The 21,655-nt window shown below is 40.6% G+C and overlaps 2 protein-coding genes across 5 annotated transcripts; one reads left to right on the forward strand and one right to left on the reverse strand.

Moving 5' to 3' along the window:
* Nucleotides 1-1,175: 1,175 nt before the first annotated feature.
* RB195_018913 (uncharacterized protein) lies at nt 1,176-20,598 on the forward strand (the record flags this gene model as incomplete). Of its 4 annotated transcripts, XM_064186547.1 has the most annotated exons (15): nt 1,176-1,241; nt 2,630-2,730; nt 2,788-2,895; nt 3,645-3,768; nt 3,824-3,925; nt 7,392-7,486; nt 12,505-12,601; nt 12,674-12,778; nt 13,644-13,729; nt 13,862-13,940; nt 15,190-15,294; nt 15,909-16,016; nt 16,144-16,235; nt 20,325-20,414; nt 20,478-20,598. In XM_064186547.1, 15 exons carry the CDS (start codon nt 1,176-1,178, stop codon nt 20,596-20,598), a joined length of 1,479 nt encoding a protein of 492 aa, XP_064042428.1. The 4 variants fall into 4 exon arrangements, with proteins under 4 accessions (XP_064042428.1, XP_064042429.1, XP_064042430.1 ...); XM_064186549.1 differs by lacking the exons at nt 3,645-3,768; nt 7,392-7,486 and adding an exon at nt 9,585-9,625 and having other exon boundaries at nt 2,788-2,824; nt 3,791-3,925; XM_064186548.1 differs by lacking the exons at nt 3,645-3,768; nt 7,392-7,486; nt 20,325-20,414; nt 20,478-20,598 and adding exons at nt 9,585-9,625; nt 17,824-17,920 and having other exon boundaries at nt 2,788-2,824; nt 3,791-3,925.
* RB195_018914 (uncharacterized protein) lies at nt 19,054-19,506 on the reverse strand (the record flags this gene model as incomplete). The annotated part of the gene is made up of 1 exon (XM_064186551.1): nt 19,054-19,506. One exon carries the CDS (start codon nt 19,504-19,506, stop codon nt 19,054-19,056), a length of 453 nt encoding a protein of 150 aa, XP_064042432.1.
* Nucleotides 20,599-21,655: the final 1,057 nt, after the last annotated feature.

A 21,655-nucleotide genomic window follows, 5' to 3' on the forward strand; every position in this document is an offset into this window, starting at 1 on the left:
TAAGTTAATCGCTTGAGACAATAGAAAGGTTTCGTACTGGCTCAGATGATCCATTTCTCCATTTCTCGATGCAGGCAGTATATATGTCAATCGAAAAAGGTACCTTGCAATTGAGCGTACTTTTAGATCTACAACTAGGGTCGGCTAAATAACCAGTACAGGAGCTATCATCATCAAGCTATATAATGACGCTTGGTCCGAGTGTGTGTGTTTGTCTGTGTGTCACGAAAATACTCCACAATGATGCAAAATACTTTGCTGGTGAGGTGCCGAACCATCGCAATGCACCTGATAGGCGAACACTCTACCTTTTATCCATTGTCCAACGATAGGAATACATGTATGTTGACTTTGATAAGGCAGGTTACTTTCTCTTATATGTTAGTGAGGGTAAATAAACTTCTATGTGAATTTATACTCCCAAATTTGAAAACTATCATGCTGTATAATGACGGGCGTATTCTGTTACGTATGTGCGTCTGTGTATGTGTGTGTCTCAGTCAGGAAACTCCAAAAAGAGAGGAAGACGGATACCGTGGCGTCGGTTTGGCGCGCTAGAGCCCCAACGCGGTAAAATACGATGAGACGGGTCCTACGGCGTCGAATTCGTGTCCCGGAGCCAGATAGCTGTAAAATGGGGTGCGCGGGTCCCATGGGGTCTGAACGGTGCGCCGGTGCCAGAAAGTTATAGAGTGTGAAGAGACGGTTTCCGCTGCGTTGGATTGTTGCGCAGGAGCCCCACTCCCTAACGCTGCTAACATCTTTTTTCAAAAGGAGGAAACACACATGCGAACGGTTTAAATACAATACATAATAGCCAACAGTTTACGCGATCTGACGTAGAACGTTATCTTTATCAATAGATAAAGATAACGTTCTACGTCAGATCGCGATAGTGATATTCACGTCTTCACTGCTAGCACATCATTCTTTGCTATTAGTTGAGAACGAAAAAAACTCATACTTCGAATAATGTTTCCAGATTGTGGAGGTTTGAGAGAAAAATAGATGTAAAATCAAGTTTGATTGTTCTCCAAATATAGGACTGAGCGTTTAGGGAAAAACTATAAAATCTTTTACCTATGGTTGAATTTTTGGGTAAAAAAATTGAAAAAAGCGTTGATAGAAAAAAGCAATTCTAACTTTACAGAAAATCTCGCTACTGTTATTTCTTAATGATCGGTGAAGGCGATCGAAGCGAACACCAAAAAAGCCTGAAGTCCGGCTTTTGCGACGTTCAGGCTAGTTCTTTAAAAATACACCTATCCTCAACTGATGCAAAAAGTTTCAAAAATGGGACCGAAATGTATTGAAAAGAGCGCTGAAAACCAAAAAAAAAAAACTCAAATAAAGCAGTTCCAGCCGTCATGCGGAAATATGCAGAGACATTATCAAATTGATGTACCATGTACATACCAGTAATAGAAGGGTCTTGCAGAAAATAATTATTCGATATATAATAGATGCACTAATGTCCTGTACTGCGCTCAGTTATGGTGACTAATCGGTTGGGGAATAAACCACTGACCAAAAGAGCCCTGTAATGAAAAGGTGAGAAAGGAAAGGACAAGGCAGAGATCAACACCACTAAATGCAGGCCCAATAGATAGCCCAATTAGATACAGTCTTAGCTAAAATGTTGGGGATTTAAGACGTTGTTTGCAAGTATTAGAAGTAGGACTAATATGTTTACTACTTCCGCGGATGTGAAGTTGCGTTGCCTGATAATGCCTTTCAGTATTGATTGACTCTACCTGCTTTAAAGGCATCACCCCACGAATCTGAGGTGGTACGGATTTCAGGTAGAGTATTCGTATTCGGGATCGTAGAATATGAAGGGAAAGGTGATCCCGTCCTGTTCTTCCTAACTGCCGCGGCCAAAAAACGGTCCCGAAGATACGGCTTCGGACATTCCGGCGTGCTACATTCTACAAGGAGTTCGATTGGAGCGCGCCAACCTTGTGCACGCGCCGCATCTTCCGGGCCGTTTTTTACGGCAATTAGGAAGAAATGGGCGGAATCACCCCTCTCTCCATAATATACTATCCTGTATACGAGTACTCCACCTGAAATCCGCACCAACCCAGATTCGTGGGGTGATGCCTTTAATTTCACTGCTCGTACACGGGTGTGGAGTTCAAGTAAACTGATCAACCTATTGCAAGCTATCCATCTGATTTCTGGATTTGGAGTGAGTGCTTCGGGTTTTTATTATGATATTAACAAACTACGTCGCAAGCGTTATTTCCTGTAAGGGATCTAATATCTAAGAATATTTGTGGTGCTAATAGTGCTCATCAAGCCTTTCATCCCTCCGGGGTCGATAAATTGGTACCAGACTTGTCTGGGAGGATAAAAACACTGACTTGACACATCGGCTAGCCACCGCAAGTCATTGTATAGGCCAGATACACGTTCGTAAACCTCAAACGATTCTGAATCGAAGTGAACGTGGGGGCGCATCCCAAGCGGATTGATTAACGCCAGAAACTTTATCCTTAATTTTATCCTTTATTTGTCCCGACTGTGAGGATAAAAATGAAATACCATAAGAACTAGGATATAAAAGAAAATTATAAAACTACACATAACGTCCATGACGGATGCGAAGAGGATCAATTTTCTTCAGGTTTGTGGTACGTCGTCATCTTTCGTGGAGAAGAGTGCACCGTGCTTATACACACTGTTCTCTACTTTTCTGAAACAAACGTTTCAAGAGTTTTTATTCAAGTTCGTTTTTGCACGAGACCTTTTAGCCTTCTTTCCTTTCACTCGTCGTTTTTGAAGCAGGCAATGCTACGTGCAAGTAGTGAAATTGATACACGTAGGCAGAAATGTGATTATTAGCCGCAGAAATATGATGTGCCTCCAACTTCAATGCTACTTACACCGACGGTAAGTAGAATTTATACAAGTATGTAGGTAGATTTAAAGTACGTATCACTACTAAAATCTATAACCCAATACGCGTGAAATATGTGTCATTGATGTTATGGGAGAAGAATTGTGCGGAATTGTGTTTGGGCATAGGAGCGTTGTGTGTTTTTGATTGGAGGGACTCCTGTTCAATTTATGCAGCTGCGCTCAAAAGACCGATCCAGCTAAAGACCATTTATCGCTTACATGCATTTTTTTTGCTTAAGTTGTTGCAATGGCCAGAACTTACTGCATATTCAAACAATAATGTACACATATTTTTAAATGCTTTTCTAATACTTGAGAAGATGCTTGCGTCGTTCTTTCGTCTACGCAATCCTTCTTGCTCTCACTACATCTCATCGGATAATTGTTAACCTCCATATTTCATGCCGAAACTTCCTAACAATTGCGCAGAGAATACTTTTACGGGAACTTTGAAGAATTCATTCTCTTGAGAATTTCTTCTAAAAGATCGTTGTCGGGGATTTTAATGTCAAACAGAAATTGATACAAAAAGGAGTACAGGATAGAAAGATTTGGATTAGAAAAACTAGGAAGAAAGCGGTTTCACCGCGCCAATGTTTGACTATTTTACGGAGATTTTATTTTCGTGAATGAAGATCACAAATAGGAAGATGGAGAATCGCTCGATACGATAGGATGGGGTTGAACTTCCAGAGATTTTTCCACATGTATTTTCTAAAACTGGCATTTGCTACTAGCAGCATGAAGAGTGGTGTGTTCGGACTTGCTTCTAAGTCCCTTAACGGTAAGCTCCAGATTACTGTTGAAATGCGACCTATGTACATTATGTTAGGCTTAAAACCGCAGGCTTGTAATTCTTTGAGGGTCAGATCGAATTTTGTTTCAGTTTGGTGAATACGTTAGTGTGAATTCCATCCAGAATGTGGCAGAACTTACGAGACAACATTTCAAGGAAGGACGGAGCAACACGTTCAAGGGTGCTGTAGAGAGTGGTGATGAGGAGCTAGAGAAGGCAAGAAAGGTGTGGAACATTGCCTTAGGCAATGATCGCGTTTCCCCTTTTATCGTATACATGGAGGATTTCGAACCCCATAGGAAATCGATTTTACGTGGACCATATCTTTCAGCAACGATCTATTTCATTAATTTTTGCGCTTTTACTGCAAGCCTACCACTTAAGGTTTGCCGAACGCGACGAAACCAGCGCGGATATTTGACTACGGGTATCGTTACTGCTTTTTCACGTTATTATCTGTGTTTGAAAAACATTGTTACTAACGTGAGGGCCCCGAAGCCGGCAGTTCATTGATAATAATAGGTACATTCTGTCAACCCGACCCTGTCGTTTCCCACGTCTTTCTTCTGCACTTTCTGATTTGCTGCGCGCACGTACGGACGCACTAATTCCCACAGCTAAGGTTTAATCGAGATTGGTTTCGGAATAACATTGGCAAGGTAACCATTGCTGCAGAAAATACCCTGCAACAAGGTGCGCTCAAGGCTATGACGCTTGCATCTGTTGCAATTAGTCGTGATCTGTGATGCCATTACGGACGACAACCACTGGAATGATATGCAGATATGCAAAGGTTTCAAAATGGAGGTGTGGAGGGAACTTGTCAGTAGTTTTCATCCGCTTTGTTTCTGTCGGCAAGTTAAAGCATGTGTTATGATCTCGTAGATTTCAGTTCTATGTTTATATGAAAGCGCGGAACAAGAGTTGTGCATTCGACTGATGGTGGTGGCTTTTGAGAACAGCAAAATGTTTTTTTGTGCATGCGAGTTATATTTTCTATGTCACAGTCAGAGAACTGTTTTTGTGTCGGCAAAAATATGTATTACATTTTGAATTGAGATAACTTTTTAGTTTTTGCATACTCAGTATTAAAGATAATAATATTATATTAACGTTATCAGTAAAGTGTCCTCATTGTCATAGCAACCTATTAATCTAAAATCTCTGCTCGATCTGTAGCCAAATTATCGCCTCGCTTTAACTAAGCACGTTAATTTTATTTCTCAACGTCATCGGAATATTGAGAGGACAACGGCAATTTAAGAGGAGCAACTATGACGGGTCAAGGAATAATTCGTAGTCGCAGTAAATGTTGACAAAAATATAAACAATTTTGGTACTTCTCAATTGTATTTGCTCTTGCTTTTCCAGATTATTAAAGATATCACTCCACGGATCTGGGGTGGTGCTGGGTTTATAAAACAACAACGCCTACTGCTAGTTAGTCGATAGTATATCTATTGTTCATTTTTTCGTTCCCAATGTCTTCAACCCATACTTTCTCAGGTTTTTTAATACATCGTGCTATTTTTCACCTCGTCTTCTTAGGTTTCCATCCATCTTTCATGTTATCTCTTTTTTTGCTTTTCTCTGGCCTCGAATGCAACTGGTAACATTTTGCGAATATTTTTTTGAAATTCTTATGTGCACTTTCGCAGTTCTGGCCGATTTTCCCCCTTTATAGTGAACAGTAAAAATACCCAAAATTTTATCCCCTCTATTTTCTTCTGCAAACTTTCGAGGAACTGCAGGCTGTGATATAGGATAGAATTGCATCGATGTTGTATTGCATTGTATTGTATTTACTTGATGCATTGCAAACGAAGTGATAGTTGTGGATTGAGATATGTGTGGAAATGATAGTTTGTCGCTGTCTGTCCGCTGGTCTATTCGCGTGAATGAATTAAACATCGTAAATTTGAAGGGAGTTGTAGTAAATGCTTTTTTCCAGTGGCTACTGATTTTTTCGTTGCGGAAAAAGGAACTTTGAAGGAAGGGAGCGGAAAACTATTATTAAAAAAAATGCATCATTAACACCAACAAAGTATCAAGTACTCTCTTCTCCACTAACGACAACCGATGAAAAAGTCGTCGAGGCAGTGGAGAGCCACAACGGGATCAGGAGATAATCGATAGCATCGTGCAGCATGGACTCTGGCAAAGAAGAGCAAGCAAGAACGCCGCTGTTTACTCGCTACTAATGTAGTTCGTACTTGCCCGCGCAAAGGTTAAATCAAGCGAAGGGCGCGATTTTGCATCTTCGGACTTCCGCATCTTCACATCCACATCGCTACAACAAACTAATATTGGCAATTGTTTACACGTCTCCTATTTCATTGCCTCGGACGGTATTCCTGCTATGTTCACGGGAAAGCTGCAGTATCAGGACCTTACTTAAAGTATGAAGAGAAGCAAATTCTTAGCAGAACGAAAAGAAAATAAAAGTGAGCGTGGTTCATTATGGCATACAAATCGCGAAGAACTAGTGAACCTTTCACCAACATACACAACTGTCTAAACAGACGGAGAAACAAGAAAAAGTGTCGAAAAACTTTATGTGGAATGGCTTGCAAGCTTTCCATAACCCAGTGGGAGTAGATGTTAACATTTTACACATGCCAAACACGATAATTGATTTCAAAAATGTTCTGATGTGTTTCGAAAGTGGATTTCAGCACAGGAGTTGCGAAGAGCATCGAAGGGGACGGTAGATTAGGTTCATGTGGGTTCCTTTGTCAAAATCGCCTACTCATAAAGAGTTAATTGGGTGTGCAAATTCTAAAGCCACGTATTTCTTCAACGACAACCTGTTGGGCAGCTACAACCACTCGCGCCGATTTGTTAGTGCGGCGAAGACATCTCTTTTTTTCTGGACGTCTTCCGCGTCTTCCGTCCAGAAAAGTCTTCAGTGTACGTACACATTTGGGCGTGGATTGTTTGTTCTCCCCATGACAACAGCTAGGGAAAACTGAAAGCTTGCCGTGTTAAAAGAATAAAATAAGGACCTTCTTCCGATATGAAAGTAAGCATCATTCGGTCACTGCTTGTTCAGTACGGATCGTGAATTAATTGATAGCAGGCTGCGGTTTTTTTCGCAGTTGCTAAGAGAACTCGGACGACAGAGGACGCTCTTGGACGGTCTTTGGTGGTGTCTCTGTGCGCTTTTGCCGACGTTACTTTTCCCCTACAAACACCTTTGTTTGTGATGTTAATCGACGGAGCACAAAGCACCATCGGCCCTTCGACACCTGACAGTTCTGAGTGTTCTTTACTTCGCTTGCATCCGATTCTGAGGATGAAATTGGGTTTCTCGAATAACTATCAGGTTCTTTTGTCTATGAACTATTTCTACCGCGATGAATAATTAATTGGGAACTCTTCTTACTTCTAACTATTCTTTTTAACACGAACGAACGACCCGTCGTAGTGATTGCATCTCTCCCAAATCAGGCGTGCTGATTTCCACCTTTTGCAGAAATGATTGAGTTTCTAGAAGAAATCATCCTTCACGCATTATTTTGTTCTCATTATATTCACTATTTTCATCGCTTCTTTTTCATTTTCCTTTCCTGATCATCCACATGATTCATTCGATTATAGCCAAACATATTAGTGCAGCAGAGTCTCTTTATAGCCGCAAGAAAGCGATTTTATGAACTATTTTTCTCTTTATTTCATGAGACATTTTCAGGGTTCCGCGCTTCAAATTTTAAAGGAACTTAAAGATGAATTGCGTGAATTTGAACAAAATAACAATATTGATCAAATCCCATTTGCCTTCATGCGGTCAGCCAAATCTTTGCGAATCACTATGAAAATTGTTGTTTGGTGTTTGTTTCGCACGGTTGCTGTCTGGTCATTTCTCAAGAGAGAAGCAGCATAGTATTGTATCATAGCGAACTCGTAAGTTCCACTCCTACCGTTCTCGTATCTCAAGCTGTTCCTCTTCCTGAGGAACCGAAGGGTTACTCTGCACTCTTCATTCTTATCAGTTGCACATTTCAGCGTTTCACGTCAATCACTGTTCCACAGCTCTGCTAGCAGAGTACCAAATCGTTACATTTTCCGAATCTGAAAAGTGTCGTTTTCCCTCGTAACCTAGGAGATCCATCCTTTTTATGCCGACTTTGTGGAGTGGGTCACTTTAAGAAGGCATGACGATCCTTTAGAAATGTTACAATGAGTTTCCTTCGAAGATCAGTTGTCTGACACTTCCTTCTGTTGCTTTTCATATTCGTGTCTCTTCATGTACGCTACCAAAAAAAACTTCCACTTTTCCGTTCCTTTTCCTTTGAAATGATATTTGCTGCCCACCATAGGTTGTTACTCAAATCTTCCGTCATTTGCGAGAACGACCAGAAGTGATTATAGATATTGTCTGTGGGCTGAGTTCTACGAGTTTCCCGTCCACAATTAACATATTAACAATTAATATATTATATTAACATATTAACAACGTGAACTCCGCTGTCAGTAATGATAGTGGAGTATGGCAGCAGCCACGTCTGTTGCCGCTCCCGCTCGCTTCAGACTGAAGGTAAACAAAGCACGGTTGTGGAAAATGCTTCCTTTTGGATCTCACTCTTTTGACTTTCGATGTACGGAAAATTAAGAGAAAAAGAGAAACTGATCAGTCTGTCGATTATGACAGTTACCTTAAAATACTGCTCTCTGCTGCTATACAAAACCGCAGCAAAGACAAGAAAACAGACCAAGTTGGATGTTTTAACGGTGCCTTTTGGAATTCGATCTACATGGTGCGGTGTTGACCGCTCGAGAAAACGTAGGTATCCGAATCACATTTCATCATTCTAATTCAGCGCGACCACACTGCCGACGACGGCAGGGCCATTTATGCCGATGATGGAGTCGCGAAGGTTTTCTTCTGTTTTCTGAAAGCTTAGGGTGAGTTGGACGACAAAAACCTCCGGCGCATTGTGGAGGTCTTTCCATGTCGTCTTCGTCAGCGTGCTCGTGCCAGAGGCGGTCGCGTGGAATTTGAACGATAAGATGTGGTTCAAGTGTCAGTTTTCTATCTTCTCAGGTGAAATTCATGTTGTTTATCTCTATTTCTTGCTGTGTCTATGCTTTTTCAAGCGACAAATACTTGTGCCACAGTCTGTAATCCAGCAATAGCATGAATTCTCTGTATTATTTGTATCTTACTCAAGACATTTACAGTGTGAGTGAGCTTAGTTGAAAGTACATCTTTTTCATTCTTTAGTTGCTATTGTTTTTATTAGTTACTGCTGCTCTGTTTGCCTACTGACATTCTTTTTTAGTAGATCTTCATATGACTGTGCACTCATTAGGAAGAGTTCTCATACATGTTACTTGTAATACTTGGATTATTTCATGGCAGAAAATGTTTCAAAAATGGTTTTAATTTTCTAGTGAGTATTTTCTTGTTCTACGACTGCAACGAGAGAACACTGGCAGTGAATCTCACCGCATCACGGGCAATGAGTTTGGGACTGCGTCATCAGCAAAATCAACTCTGGCATCCGTCGCAACGTTGATCGTCGTTGGGAGATTGAAGGCTTGTTATGTGAGAAAAGCGAAGGGCGATCTACACTGGTTGATAAGGACGAACTAAACAAAACAGTCGGTGGAAATCAACTCTGGCGCAGACTGCGGTTGTTCAATTCCAAATTTTGTGGAGCACGGACAGATGTAAAGCAGTTATCAAGAGGTTCGGCTGTGACTGCACGATCAATTGTTTGAAACCGCCCTAGTGCCAACCAATCATTTCATTCCTAAGGACCCGATGGATTGGTCTAGTCTTATCAAGGGTAGAAACAGTAACATGACACATCGGCCAGCCCTTCCAATCATTGTATGATCTGCAGGCGTCTTTTTAACCTCCAACCTATTCTGAATTTAGCCCGACTGCAAAGGCGCATCCGTTAGGATCAAGTATCAAGGGTTAGTCAGCGCCGTGCGCTTTATCTTTCTCCTTTCTCTTTGTGCATCATGTATGAATCGCCGAATATCCGGACTTCCATTCCTACATTAGAAAATGCGCATGCAAAAAATTGGAAAAAAAAATTGGAAAAAAAATTTCTTCGGATAGAGTTCTGCGGCTTCATTCGTACAGCGAATCATACTTGATCAGTAAAGAATCAATTATTAGGATGAGTCATGACTAACTTCCGCCCATGTACATAGTGTTTCTTGTTGTTGTTTAAAATAGAATGAGTTACCCAAACAAGGGATTTTTGTTATCGCTACGAAGGCAAAACTTCGGATAGTCTTTCGATAATAATCTAGTGTTTTGTACGTTACGTCGAACTTTTTTTGTTCGCCCTAAAAATGGAGAATCAAAAAGTACACTTACGTCATATGATGCTTTGGGAATTCAGTGAAGGTAACACTGCTGCGGTAAGGGCTCAAAAAATATGCAGTGTGTATGGAGAGGAAGTGATAAGCGTTCGAACTATTAAAAATTAATTCGCCAAATTCCGTCTTCGAGATGTGACCTAGAATGACAAACCAAGGGAATCGCCCTTCAGATTTCGATGATGATATTTTGAAGTCAATGTTGGAACAAAATCCACGTCAGAGAACGAGAGTTAACGGAGGAACTCACTACGCCTTAATCACAAATTATCGTAGCAGTAGATGCAAGAAAAAAGAAACTCCTTTCCACGATGTTCCCTAATCGTAATGGCTACCTCAAAGGAAGAAGAAACTATTTATATCCAGCTTTTATTAAAGTTTTCATCGAAGTTTGCCATCGCTGTGGAATTTTTTGTTTCGTATAGTATGCGCCAAATCGTTCCTGAATGTGGAAAAAACGCTGGAAAAGTAGAATGGACATCGTTCGCTAACGACTTCGTTCTTGTAATAAAAAGCGCTTGGGAGGCACTAATATTCGATGCAGTGATCGTTCTAGACCGAGCATGTACGTGGAGCAACCAACACCTCGGTTTGGAGGATATAATTCACGAAAAAAGCGATTCTCCACTTACGCTCAAAAGAGAATAATAAAGAATACACCTGATCTTCAGCTACCTCTAGTGGGGGGTAAGGGGAATCAACGTCATGAATGACCTGACTTCAGTGTCAAAAAACGAAACAAACAGCACACAAGAGTGATGAACTCAGAGCAGAGGAACTCCCTATGTCACAATCACAAATTATCATCGTAGTAGATGTTTGAAAAAGAAGTCCTTTCCACGTTCCCTAATAGTAGTGATTCCCTCAAAGAAAGGAGGAACTATTTATACCCAGCTTTTATTGAAAATGTTGTGAAAGAAACTAAGAACACCAAACTTCCTGCTCATCTCTTTATCTCCGCTCTTCTTCCCATTTTTAGTTCCGCCTCAGAAATATGAGCGCTTTGTGAGCAGAAGGAGAATGCGCTCAACGTCATCAAACGTCCATCTAGAGTTGTATTCTACGGCAGCAAATGTAAGGAAGGAAATAAGATTAACTCGTCGAACACGTGATGCGTTTTAAAGCGGCGTATCGCAAGGTTGACGACGCTCTTCACAAATTGCTAGTGGTACCGAGTGTGGGTAGTTCACGGATATGTGCGTGATGCCCTTCAATTCTCCTTGTCATTCAAAGGGAGATATGTGAACAGTGTTGTGCGACCCCAGATGCAATAGATCGCACCGTTCGGGAACAGGATCACTCGAGGCTGTTTCGCAGGGCTTTTCCTGAATTGCTGTGAACCTGACATCATGACACAACGTAGGCGAGTGACTTTAGAAAGTGCAATACAGAAAGTTTGTCGATTAATCGTCAGTTTTTTTTGCGACGTTCTTGAAAAAATAATGTTCTTCTTGTACGTTGAGGAAAGAGAGCAACTCTCGCATCGAAACAAAATAAGGAGGCCCTGGCCTAATCGAATCGGAAATCAATGAGAAGGTCAGGGTACTACAATGTGCCAATCAGTATTATTATTATAGTATCTTACCACATAAAGTTATTATTATCATTTGTGTTGTATCGAGGAAATGAATCAGCATATACGCTCTTCTCAAGATATTAAACATTCCGAAAAAAGTTTTTTTTTTTTACCTTCATTCTTCTCCAGTTTGTATCAGCTATGTTATTTTTGGCATTTTTAACACTTCGAAGATCATCAAAGTGTGAAGCGCAGCCTTATTTCTAGAAATTGATATGAAGAATATTTTTACCAACTTTTTTAGCCGGTCCTTGAGACATACCTTTATAAAAAAAGATTTTTATGCTCACTCCGAGAAGCTTTGACTTAAAATTAAACAGTTAATAGGAGGGTAGGATACCACGAATCTGACGTGGTGAAGGAATAAGGAAGGAAGGAAGATCAAGGGTGATTCCTCTCAGCTCTCGCTTCGTAGGAAACGGCGTGGAAGACGATTTCAATTGCAACTCTCCACCCACTCGCGCACGCGCCGCATCCAAATGCGATCGGTCGAAGACCAGCGATGCCCTCTCACCAGCCTGTTTGAGTAAAACCAATGAATAGGCTGCTAAGGAGGCCGGAATTTGTATGTGCATAGAGGAGCATTCCAATGTACCTCGTAATAGGCAGTGATTCGCACTCCGTTTACGTTTACGACGATCAAGGAGAAATGAGTGGAACCACCAAGGATCCGGCAGTCTACAACCCTACTTCTAGCTTTTCCCGCGGACTCCCTCGCCGCGTCAGATTCGTGGTACGTATTGTAAATTAAATTGTAAATTGTAAAAAAATTGTATTGTAAACTAAATTGTAAATTGTAAAGTAAATTGTAAATTATTACTTGATGGTTTCGTACCATTTCTGTTCGTAATTGAATCGAGGTGTTTTCGTTCACTGTTTACAAATGCAGAATGTTGGACAAAGAGAAACGAGAAATTCTGCCCACGTCAGTGACGAAATTCTGCGTCGTACGGCGACTACCCACGTTGGTCTCTCTGGCATTGGTGGTTTGTGCGAGCAGCAAGCGAGCTTATCGCGTTCTACGTAATTTGTGGGAGCAAATGTGTCCTCTGTTTTAGGGAGTTGGCTGGTTGCTCAATGAAGTTGCGCTGGCATGGATTCACGAAAGGGTTCCGCGGGATACAACTCCATTGCCTGATTTGTGGTTTTCGTGGTTCCCTGAGGTTTGTGTTCCGTCCTAAACACACTTACTTGTTGCTCTCCTCATATTACTCGAAAGTTCTGTGTGTTGTGATGAATCCTGCACCACAAATGTTTCCCGAGCAATCAATGATGCTACCACTGAGTATACAGAATAAAGAATATTTCGAATCAACTCGTGTTTTGGATCTTAGCCGTATCAGTCACGTGGTGAGAAAATATTTGCAAACGAGAAAGTAGTACTCACTACAAAGGACGACTGGTGCACACAATTCTGGCAATGATGCAACTTCTTAACGTAGCGAAACTGTTGTGAATATCTATAGACGTTGTGATTATGTGTGTTCCCTAATTGAACAGCGTAATACAACTTCTTAGAATCATGCTGGCACTTTTTCTTATGTGTCACATCTAACCATCCATCTCGAGCCAGAGAAGAGACAGAAAGGTTACGCTTTTTTCTTCAATGAGTGTATCACTTACAAGTACAACTGGCGAAAAAATCTCTAAGTCATCCGAAAAAAAAATGAGTCGAAATTTTGGAATACACATCCACATATAACAAACATTTGCAAGTTATCTACCCACATTTCAACGGCATGTAAATTGGATAAAAAAAAACCCCTATGGGACGATGCATTCTTGCAAGCTACACTCCAATACTTAATACGTTGTTTAAGATATCCTGTATTTTGGAGAAAGGTTGCGTTCGCAATCCAGAGCTCGTTTTCTGATCAGTTCCAGAGTTCTAGTAAGAAAAGCCCCACAGTAATTAACACTTGAACAACACTCAAGCAAGCAACATTAGCAAAGGGAAATGTGAAAGTTGAGGCTTCCGTAGAATATGACTGATTCTTCCATGAAGTCATGCTTTTTTGACCATTTCAGGTCAAAGGTGCTATTCGGATTACCGAGTACATCATGCTGATCCTTGTCGTGAACACCCTGGTTATCATAGTAACCCATCAGCACAGGTGAGTTTCCGAGAATATTTCGATCACATTACAGGGTTCAGCTGCTGTATAGAGGTACCTTAACTCTCAGAAGCGTGAAAAATCCGGGCCTTCACCCAGAATTGAACTGTTTGTAAGATACAACAAATTCAGATGGATCGTATCTCGACGAGTGTTTTTCTGTGCCGCTTTGTCCTACTGTTTCCGTGCACTTTGCATCACCATATTCCAGGTAAATTCACACTGATCTCTGGTACTGAGACCTCTGTTTTTGTATCACGTTTCATGTCGAGTATGCGTTCTTTGAACAGCAAAATATTCCACCACTGCTCTGCATTTTTTAAAGCCACTTCCATGGAAACGCTGAGACGACAGCTTTACGTGGCAATGTGTAGCGAAGTCGAAGTCGGAACGTAAATACATGGATAGGGGAACTATCGAACTAGTTTAAATTATGTGAACATCATTAATTACCAGTTGGACCTGACACTTCATATTAGAAGAATTCCATTTAAGCCGATGCTATTCTGATTGTCTAAAGTTTTTCCAATCGTCAAAAACACATTCTGGATGCACGTCGCTTGCGTAGTCCTTGACTGATTCGTTAAGAAAACTGCGCCTACAGTAGACATTATTTCATTCTTTCAAATTCGATTTCCACTACCTCATTGGAATGAGGAGAATAGCGCAATTTTATGCTCAGATTTTACAGGTAGTAATTCAAGAAGTCACACTGAAACAACATAGTTACATCGAAATTACCACAAATAGAATATTTGCTAGATTATTCTAAAAAGAATGTTGCATTCGAGTCTTACCATTAGATCAGCGAAACAACCAAAACAATAAAATTTACATTCGTGCTCGGATGAAGATGATTTGACAGTCCACAGTTCACAAGCAATGATTATAAAAAAATACAATTCTTCCGATTACTTCTTTTTCTTTCTTTCTTTTGAAATTTCTATGATTTTTTTTTTTAAATTCCCCAATCTTGTATCAGTAGGTCCCAATCTTGTTTTGGATCTAACTTGACTCTTGTTTCTATTTTTCTGTTTCTTGACGAATATTTCTTGCGGGTAGGGGGACAGGTCCATTCACCTGATCCTGATCCCAAATACTTTGCAGTAGACGAATTTAGGAAACTCAAGCGTTCCAAAAGTTCAGCAGACTACGAGGTCTAAGTGCGATAGACACGGCAAACGCTAGTTCATCAAAGAACAACGTCACCTGATTACTAGTGGCCTGCTTAGCAAAGTGCTGTTGCAGTTCGCTTCATTACGAGCAAGCGCGGGTTAAAATGTGATAAGCAGAGAAACCAACGTTGCAGAGAAGCGAACTGGATGAGAAATACAACACCAATTACTCGCTTAGCGACGCACATACCAAAGAGTTACAAAGAAGAAAGGAAAAATAGCAACATCGGAGGGATTACCTTGATCATTCGCTCAGTAAACATACAATAACAGTGGCTTGTTTAGGTGCCTGTGCCATCCGTGCACACCTACTGTGCTCCAAAAACCAATGGGTCCTTCTACATAGTCTCAGCTCGAGTCGCAAGAATGTTTTGGAGCGCGGGAATCGAGGTAAGGCTTTCAATGGGCAGTGTTCCTGAATTTATCTAAAAAAAACCTGAATGAAACGATTTTGCTGTTCCTGCGATTGGATCTTAGACGCGGTTGTTCTTGGATCAAATGAGACGAAAAGAGGACTCCGTGCTGGTCCCTTGTGGGTGGAAACCCCCTAGTCTTAAAAGGCGTAATCAATATAAAACCGTCAATTGAACACTTTTTCGCAAAGCACCAAGCACCTTTACCGGTGTGATAGGTTTAAAGATGCATGGAAGTGTGTTTCGGGCACCGACGAATCTATGAATCTAATAATGTTCTAGACCTTTCTCTTCAGAGCAGTAGCATAAATTTCTGTTGTAAACAAATTCGTTTCTCTGTCCACTGACATATCACATATTCTCAAAGTTTTTTCCTTCAAGTAAACTCATGATCCAATAAATAAACCAAATAAATGTCTAAATATAACGAATTTATGAATATCATTGCTAAATTACACAGAACTCCAGGGAACATGTCAGCCTTAGTTGTTATGTTGACTTCTCAATTATCGCCTTCAATTTCTTTACGTTGTTTGTAACAGTAATTTCTGGAAAAGAGAAAATACTTTTCCTACTATTCATTTTCCTCAGCAACTGCGTCCACGAGAACTCTGCGGTGATCTGATAGTTTCCGGCCACACCGTCACAATTTTCACCTCTTTCTATGCGTTCAAACACTATGCACCCAAAAAGTTGAAGGTATGCTTACGTGTGCTTGTAACTCTGTACTGATTACATTGCTACTAAGTTAGCATCTCCTCTTCGGTGCCCACTGAATGTACGAGCCAAAAACTGTTCCGCAGAAACTAAATTTCTCGTTTTTCAGCCTTTATCCTACATGTTCAACGTGCTCGCTATCATGGCTGTGGTGGCAATCCTCTTTGCTAGAAAACACTACACCATAGACGTCGTCCTAGGGTTGGTTTCTTATGTTGAGACAACTGAAAAATTCTTAGTAAAGGTCACGTAGAGAGAACCAGCCTAAATTTTGAACAGGACTCCACATGACCATGCAGCATTCTATCTAAAACAATTAGAATTTAAAAAAAACACTTCTGTAGGATCTCAATACTACTTTATCTATTTCTAGAAAGTATTGGTAGTAATTCACTGGGAACTTTCAAAATGATAGGCACTGCCATGAAAACGAATCAATTTTCTGACCTTTTCTAACAAATCTATTATAAAAAACGAGTTCACAGTTTCTAAACGATGCATTTCCATAGTTTGTTGTTTCAAAAAAATACTTCCGCCAACGCAATGCCAACCTGTTTAGTAAGCAAAGCACTTTCTCATCCTTCGGATGATTTTGACTAGCAGTCATCAAGGAGCGAGGATATACGGTTTGCCTTATAATCATATTGGAAACCGGCAATGTGATGGTTGTGTGAATCTCATATATGTGACAGGGGTCTTTAATACATAATTCGTTCACTTTTAGGAATACTTTTTTTTGGTCTGGTGCAGCATATACGAGTGAAGCGGCAGAAAATGTACAACGTAATGTAAGAAAGTAGCCTGAGCGACCAATATCAAACATAAATATATTAGGCTGCACCAGTGGTAATTAAGAGCGGAAAGATCTATTATAAAACGAAACGTACTGAGCATTTTGACACTGGATGGCAACTTTTTGGAAGAACACACCCTTAATCTTTCTGGGTCATCACGTCTCCACGCTGACCAGTCTGAGTTCAAAAGCAACCTCAAGAGTGCACTCGAAAATGGGATGCAGCGTGGCTTACACGTTGGTGTCCGGCTGCTTCCGAATCGCTGGCAGATGGTCACAGACGAGAATCGGAAACTCTATGTAACCTTTGTAAAATGCAGTAGCCGTTGTTCCATTCCATTTAAAAGGTACTTTAAGAAACTCACTACTAAATACCGGTGATCAATAAAAGGATAAACAAAGGAATAGAGAGGAGCGTAATGAATGATTTTACAGTGAAAAGCAGGGTATCAAGAAGTAGACGACATTGAGACTCAAAAACTCAAAAAATACAGCCCAACCTAATATGGCCACAACTTTTATGGAGAAGTTTTCTAATTCATCATGTTTGATTAGCGCAGTAGGTAAGAGGTTCAGCTGTGACTGCACTATTTATGGTTCGATACCATTCCGGGACCAGGTAGGCCTTTCATACCTCTAGCATCAAGTAAATTGGTATCACATTTATCTTGGAGGAACTAAAACACTGACAAAAAACTTGGTACATTGTCTCGCGCCGCAAGTCAACGTAAGGCTGTCAATGTTCATAAAACCTTAAACAACTCTAAATTGATGTGACGGCTTTGATCAATGGAATGGATCCTCATATCGATTGATCAAAGCCGTGTTTTTTATTCTTATCCTCGCTATAAATGTCGAGCCTACGTTCTTCAAAGTGCTTCAAAGTTCAAAAGTATAGTTATTTACGCCACTTACTTGATTTCAAAAAAGTCCATTTTTTTTAAACATCATAGTATCTTTTTTAGGCATGAACGGTCTAAATAAACTACTATTTAGAAAGATCGAAGATTTCCCTGTCAACAGTGGCGCCCTCAATTTATGTGACGGAAATTTTTTGACTGGGAATGCAGTATCTAGAGAGACAAAGATGTGATGTCGATTTCGATGAGATGAGATTATGTCGCTATTCGACTTTCTGTTTCGGTCTTCCTCAAAAGCGTTAAACAACTCCTTCTTTACTAATTTACAAAATTCCTTTCACAGAAGTACTCGAAGGAACTAACTCAAGCAGGAAAAAGTTGTGCCACGCCTACCATCTTGTTGAATTCGTTTATTGAAATAATAGTTTGAACATCAATGCTTGCGTATCTCATCGAGATTGTGTAGAAAACTTTCTTCTGTGCCCGTAACGAATTACAGAGGAACCTAGCATTTTCATAAATTCGTTTTTCCTGCAAGTGGTTCTTTTCTACGTTTTTTGGATGAGGATTAGCACCACGTTCTTCGTGTAGTGCTATGGCTCTCAAAATTTCGGGTAAGGGTCTGGTGTTTTATTTTAGTGAGATCGAGGCATTTTCTGTTTACATAAGTATATATCCATTGTTTATAAGATAGACTTGCACCATCGCTTGGAGTATCACTTCCAGAATCCAGGAGATTACGACTTTTTCAAGATAAGTTTGAAGTGCGGTTTGCTTAGGTGCGTGTAAAGGGGGTCCCGGCAGAATGGCGGTCATGCCTCGCCAGAGCAATTAGCGATGGTGCGTGTCCTAAAGAGATTCACTTTCGTTAGCACCTAAATAGCTGACTCTGCTCACCACCACCACAATCATACACTGCATCACCGGCCAGGATATAATTCACTATCCACCAAATTGTTTTGGAGAATCAGATACATTCACTGCAATTTTGTGACGTGAGGTGATCTCAATTTTGTAATCGTACCAGAAGCAAGAGGAATCCTCACGTGAAATATGAGATAAGGATGTATCTAATAGCTTCAAATTACGTGCATTAAAATTTTCGTTAAAATGGAACATTCCAGCTCTCAAGAGCAACTCAAAAGTAATGAGAATTATCCTTATCCTGTAACTCCCAAGCTTTTTTGTCTAATTTATTTCTGGACAGAGGAACCTTCTGTATCTCTGACTTCTTGGAACTTACAGGAAAAAAAAGAGTTCAAATTTCGTAAGATTTTTAGACTTTCTGGAGGTGATATAAAGACAAACTCACTCCCTTTCTTTATTAGAACACCATACAAATCCCATGTACTTCTATCTAACACTATTATTCTTTGAGAACATTTCGACAGCTAACACCACTCTTCTTTGAATATTTCCTTGTAACTGCACAGTTTTCTGCGGTCTCTGTGGCTAGAAGAACATCTATGACGGTTGTCTGCGTCTTCATGAACGACTGGAGCGTGACCTCGTCGAGGTATGTTCGCGTGTCCGCCGGCATATCTACTGAGCACGTTATGTCGGGGGCATTCGAGGAGAATCCGCCGGGACCCTCTTTACCGTTCCCCGGTTTGCTTCGACTCCCCCGTTTCTTCCACAGGAACAGTGAAGAGGGTCCCGGCGGATTTTCCGCGAATGCCTCCGAGACATAACGTGTCCAGTGGATATGCCGGCAGATACGCGAACTCACCTCGACGAGGTCACGCTCCCGTCGCTCATGAAGACGCAGACAACCATCATAGATGTTCTTCTGGCCACAAAGACGCAGAAAACTGCGCATTTACAAGGAAATATTCAAAGAAGAGTGATATTAGCTGTCGAAATGTTCTCAAAGAATAATAGTGTTAGATAGAAGTACATGGAATTTGTATGGTGTTCTAATAAAGAAAGGGAGTGAGTTTGTCTTTATATCACCTTTAGAAAGTCTAAAAATCTTACGAAATTTGAACTCTTTTTCTTCAGTGAGTTCCAAGAAGTAAGAGATACAGAAGGTCTCTCTGTCCAGAAATAAATTAGGCTACAAAAAAGCTTGGGAATTACAAGATAACGATAATTCTCATTACCGTTACTTTTGAGAGCTGGAATGTTCCGTTTTAATGAAGATTTTTATGCACGTAATTTGAAGCTATTAGATACATCCTTATCTCATATTTCACGTAAGGATTCCTCTTGCTTCTGGTACGATTACAAAATTGAGATCATCTCACGTCACAAAATTGCAGTGAATGTGTCTAGTTTTTCAGAACAATTAAGTAGATAGTGAATTATATCCTAGCAGCGTATGATTAGCGGTAGGTTCGCAGAGCCAGCTACTTAGGTGCCAACGAAAGTGCGTCTCTTTAGGACATGCACCATCGTTAACTGCTCTGATCGGGGCATGCTCGAAATTCCGACCCTCTTTACACGCACCCTTTCTTCCCGGGACCCTCTTTACACGCACCCTTTCTTCCCACCATGTAAAGTAGATTCCTTTACAATATTAGATCCAATCCTCTGAAACAATGAAAACCTCGTGTTCCACATAGTGTTTAAATTGATTTAAAAAAAACCTAAATAGTTTTACGGACCATTCCTCAGAGTACAGGGAAGACATTACAGCTACACAGTTTCAACTCGCGTATTCATGGAGTACCATGCACTCATGCTATCATACCACGAGCACTCGCTGGAGAGGAACATTCTCTCTTGGTGAGAAGACTAAAGTCTTCGAATTGTGTGTCATCTGGAAACATCTAAAAAGGACGTTTTCAGGTCATGGTGGTCATATATAGTGCCTTACTTTGAGAAGGACGCCCCTCCGCCACATGCCTTCCACAACCGTATCGAATGGCCCAGCAGCTGCCCGCAGAAAGTGCGCCGACGACTCATATGAGATGATGGTTGAAAACTTCATTACCCTCCAGCAACGCGTAACTGTGAAACACAGCAGCGAAGGATCTTCACGACGCGAGCATCTTCACTGGCGAAAATACTGCACTTATTAGATCTTGTCGCAACCATACGTAAAACCGCACATCCAGTCAACCCCATATCGCGATTTTGTGTCAAATTTGTTAGTTTTCTAGTAAGTTCTTTCGACTAGTAACTTCCCTCCATTTGCCATGCTCGCTCTCCTCTATCAACAATTTTCTAAATGTCTGCATAATTCTATGTAAAACGTTTGATAGGTTGGAGTCTTTTGCCAATGTCTTCGTCATTTATCACCATGATCTCTTCCAATTCTATAATTTTGAGTATGCAGAAGTAAATCACGCAGGAAACTGCAAGAAGGTGGCTGGAGGAACGTAGTGAGCTGGTGGTTTGTCGTTTCACACATCATTTGCATAAATAGAAACCTTCTTGTCCTTTCCGTCCACGCGATATAGCTGAGTGGGAGGAGTACTAAGGTGAAGTGAAATTCAGAGGCACATTTATTAAGCACTCTAGTAGCTGGTGACCTTTCTTTTTTTTACTTCCCTACATATCAATTTGTAGTTGAAAGGTAACAACCTCTTTTTGATTTCGGTATAATACCAACATCTCACCCAGGTAGTCAAGGATACAAAACATTTTAGTGTTTGGAGTTAAAACACATCTTCAAGTTGAAATGCGATCCGACTGTTATTACGGGTACCATGTTGTTATATCGAAGCACGAATAAATCTTTTATAAAGCTGCTCTTGCTCCAAAGCCCAACTTGAATTCAAATACAGAACTCCCCTGTTGTCATTTTATATTCACGGAATCGTGTCATACAAAGCATACCGCAAATGCTTATATGATCGGTATTTACAATACTGTTTTATTCAAAGAAGCAACACTCGCATCTCTTTGGTAGTCATAATCGTAGCAAACTCCTGTACTATGAAAATCGTCCTATCGATTGTTTTGCCAAACGGTTGGGACGGGATCAATCGTCACCAAACGTTAGGCGGCGATCTTACGTCCAA

The sequence above is a fragment of the Necator americanus genome, chromosome II, assembly GCF_031761385.1.
Source record: "Necator americanus strain Aroian chromosome II, whole genome shotgun sequence".
Classification (NCBI taxonomy): Eukaryota; Metazoa; Nematoda; class Chromadorea; order Rhabditida; family Ancylostomatidae; genus Necator; species Necator americanus.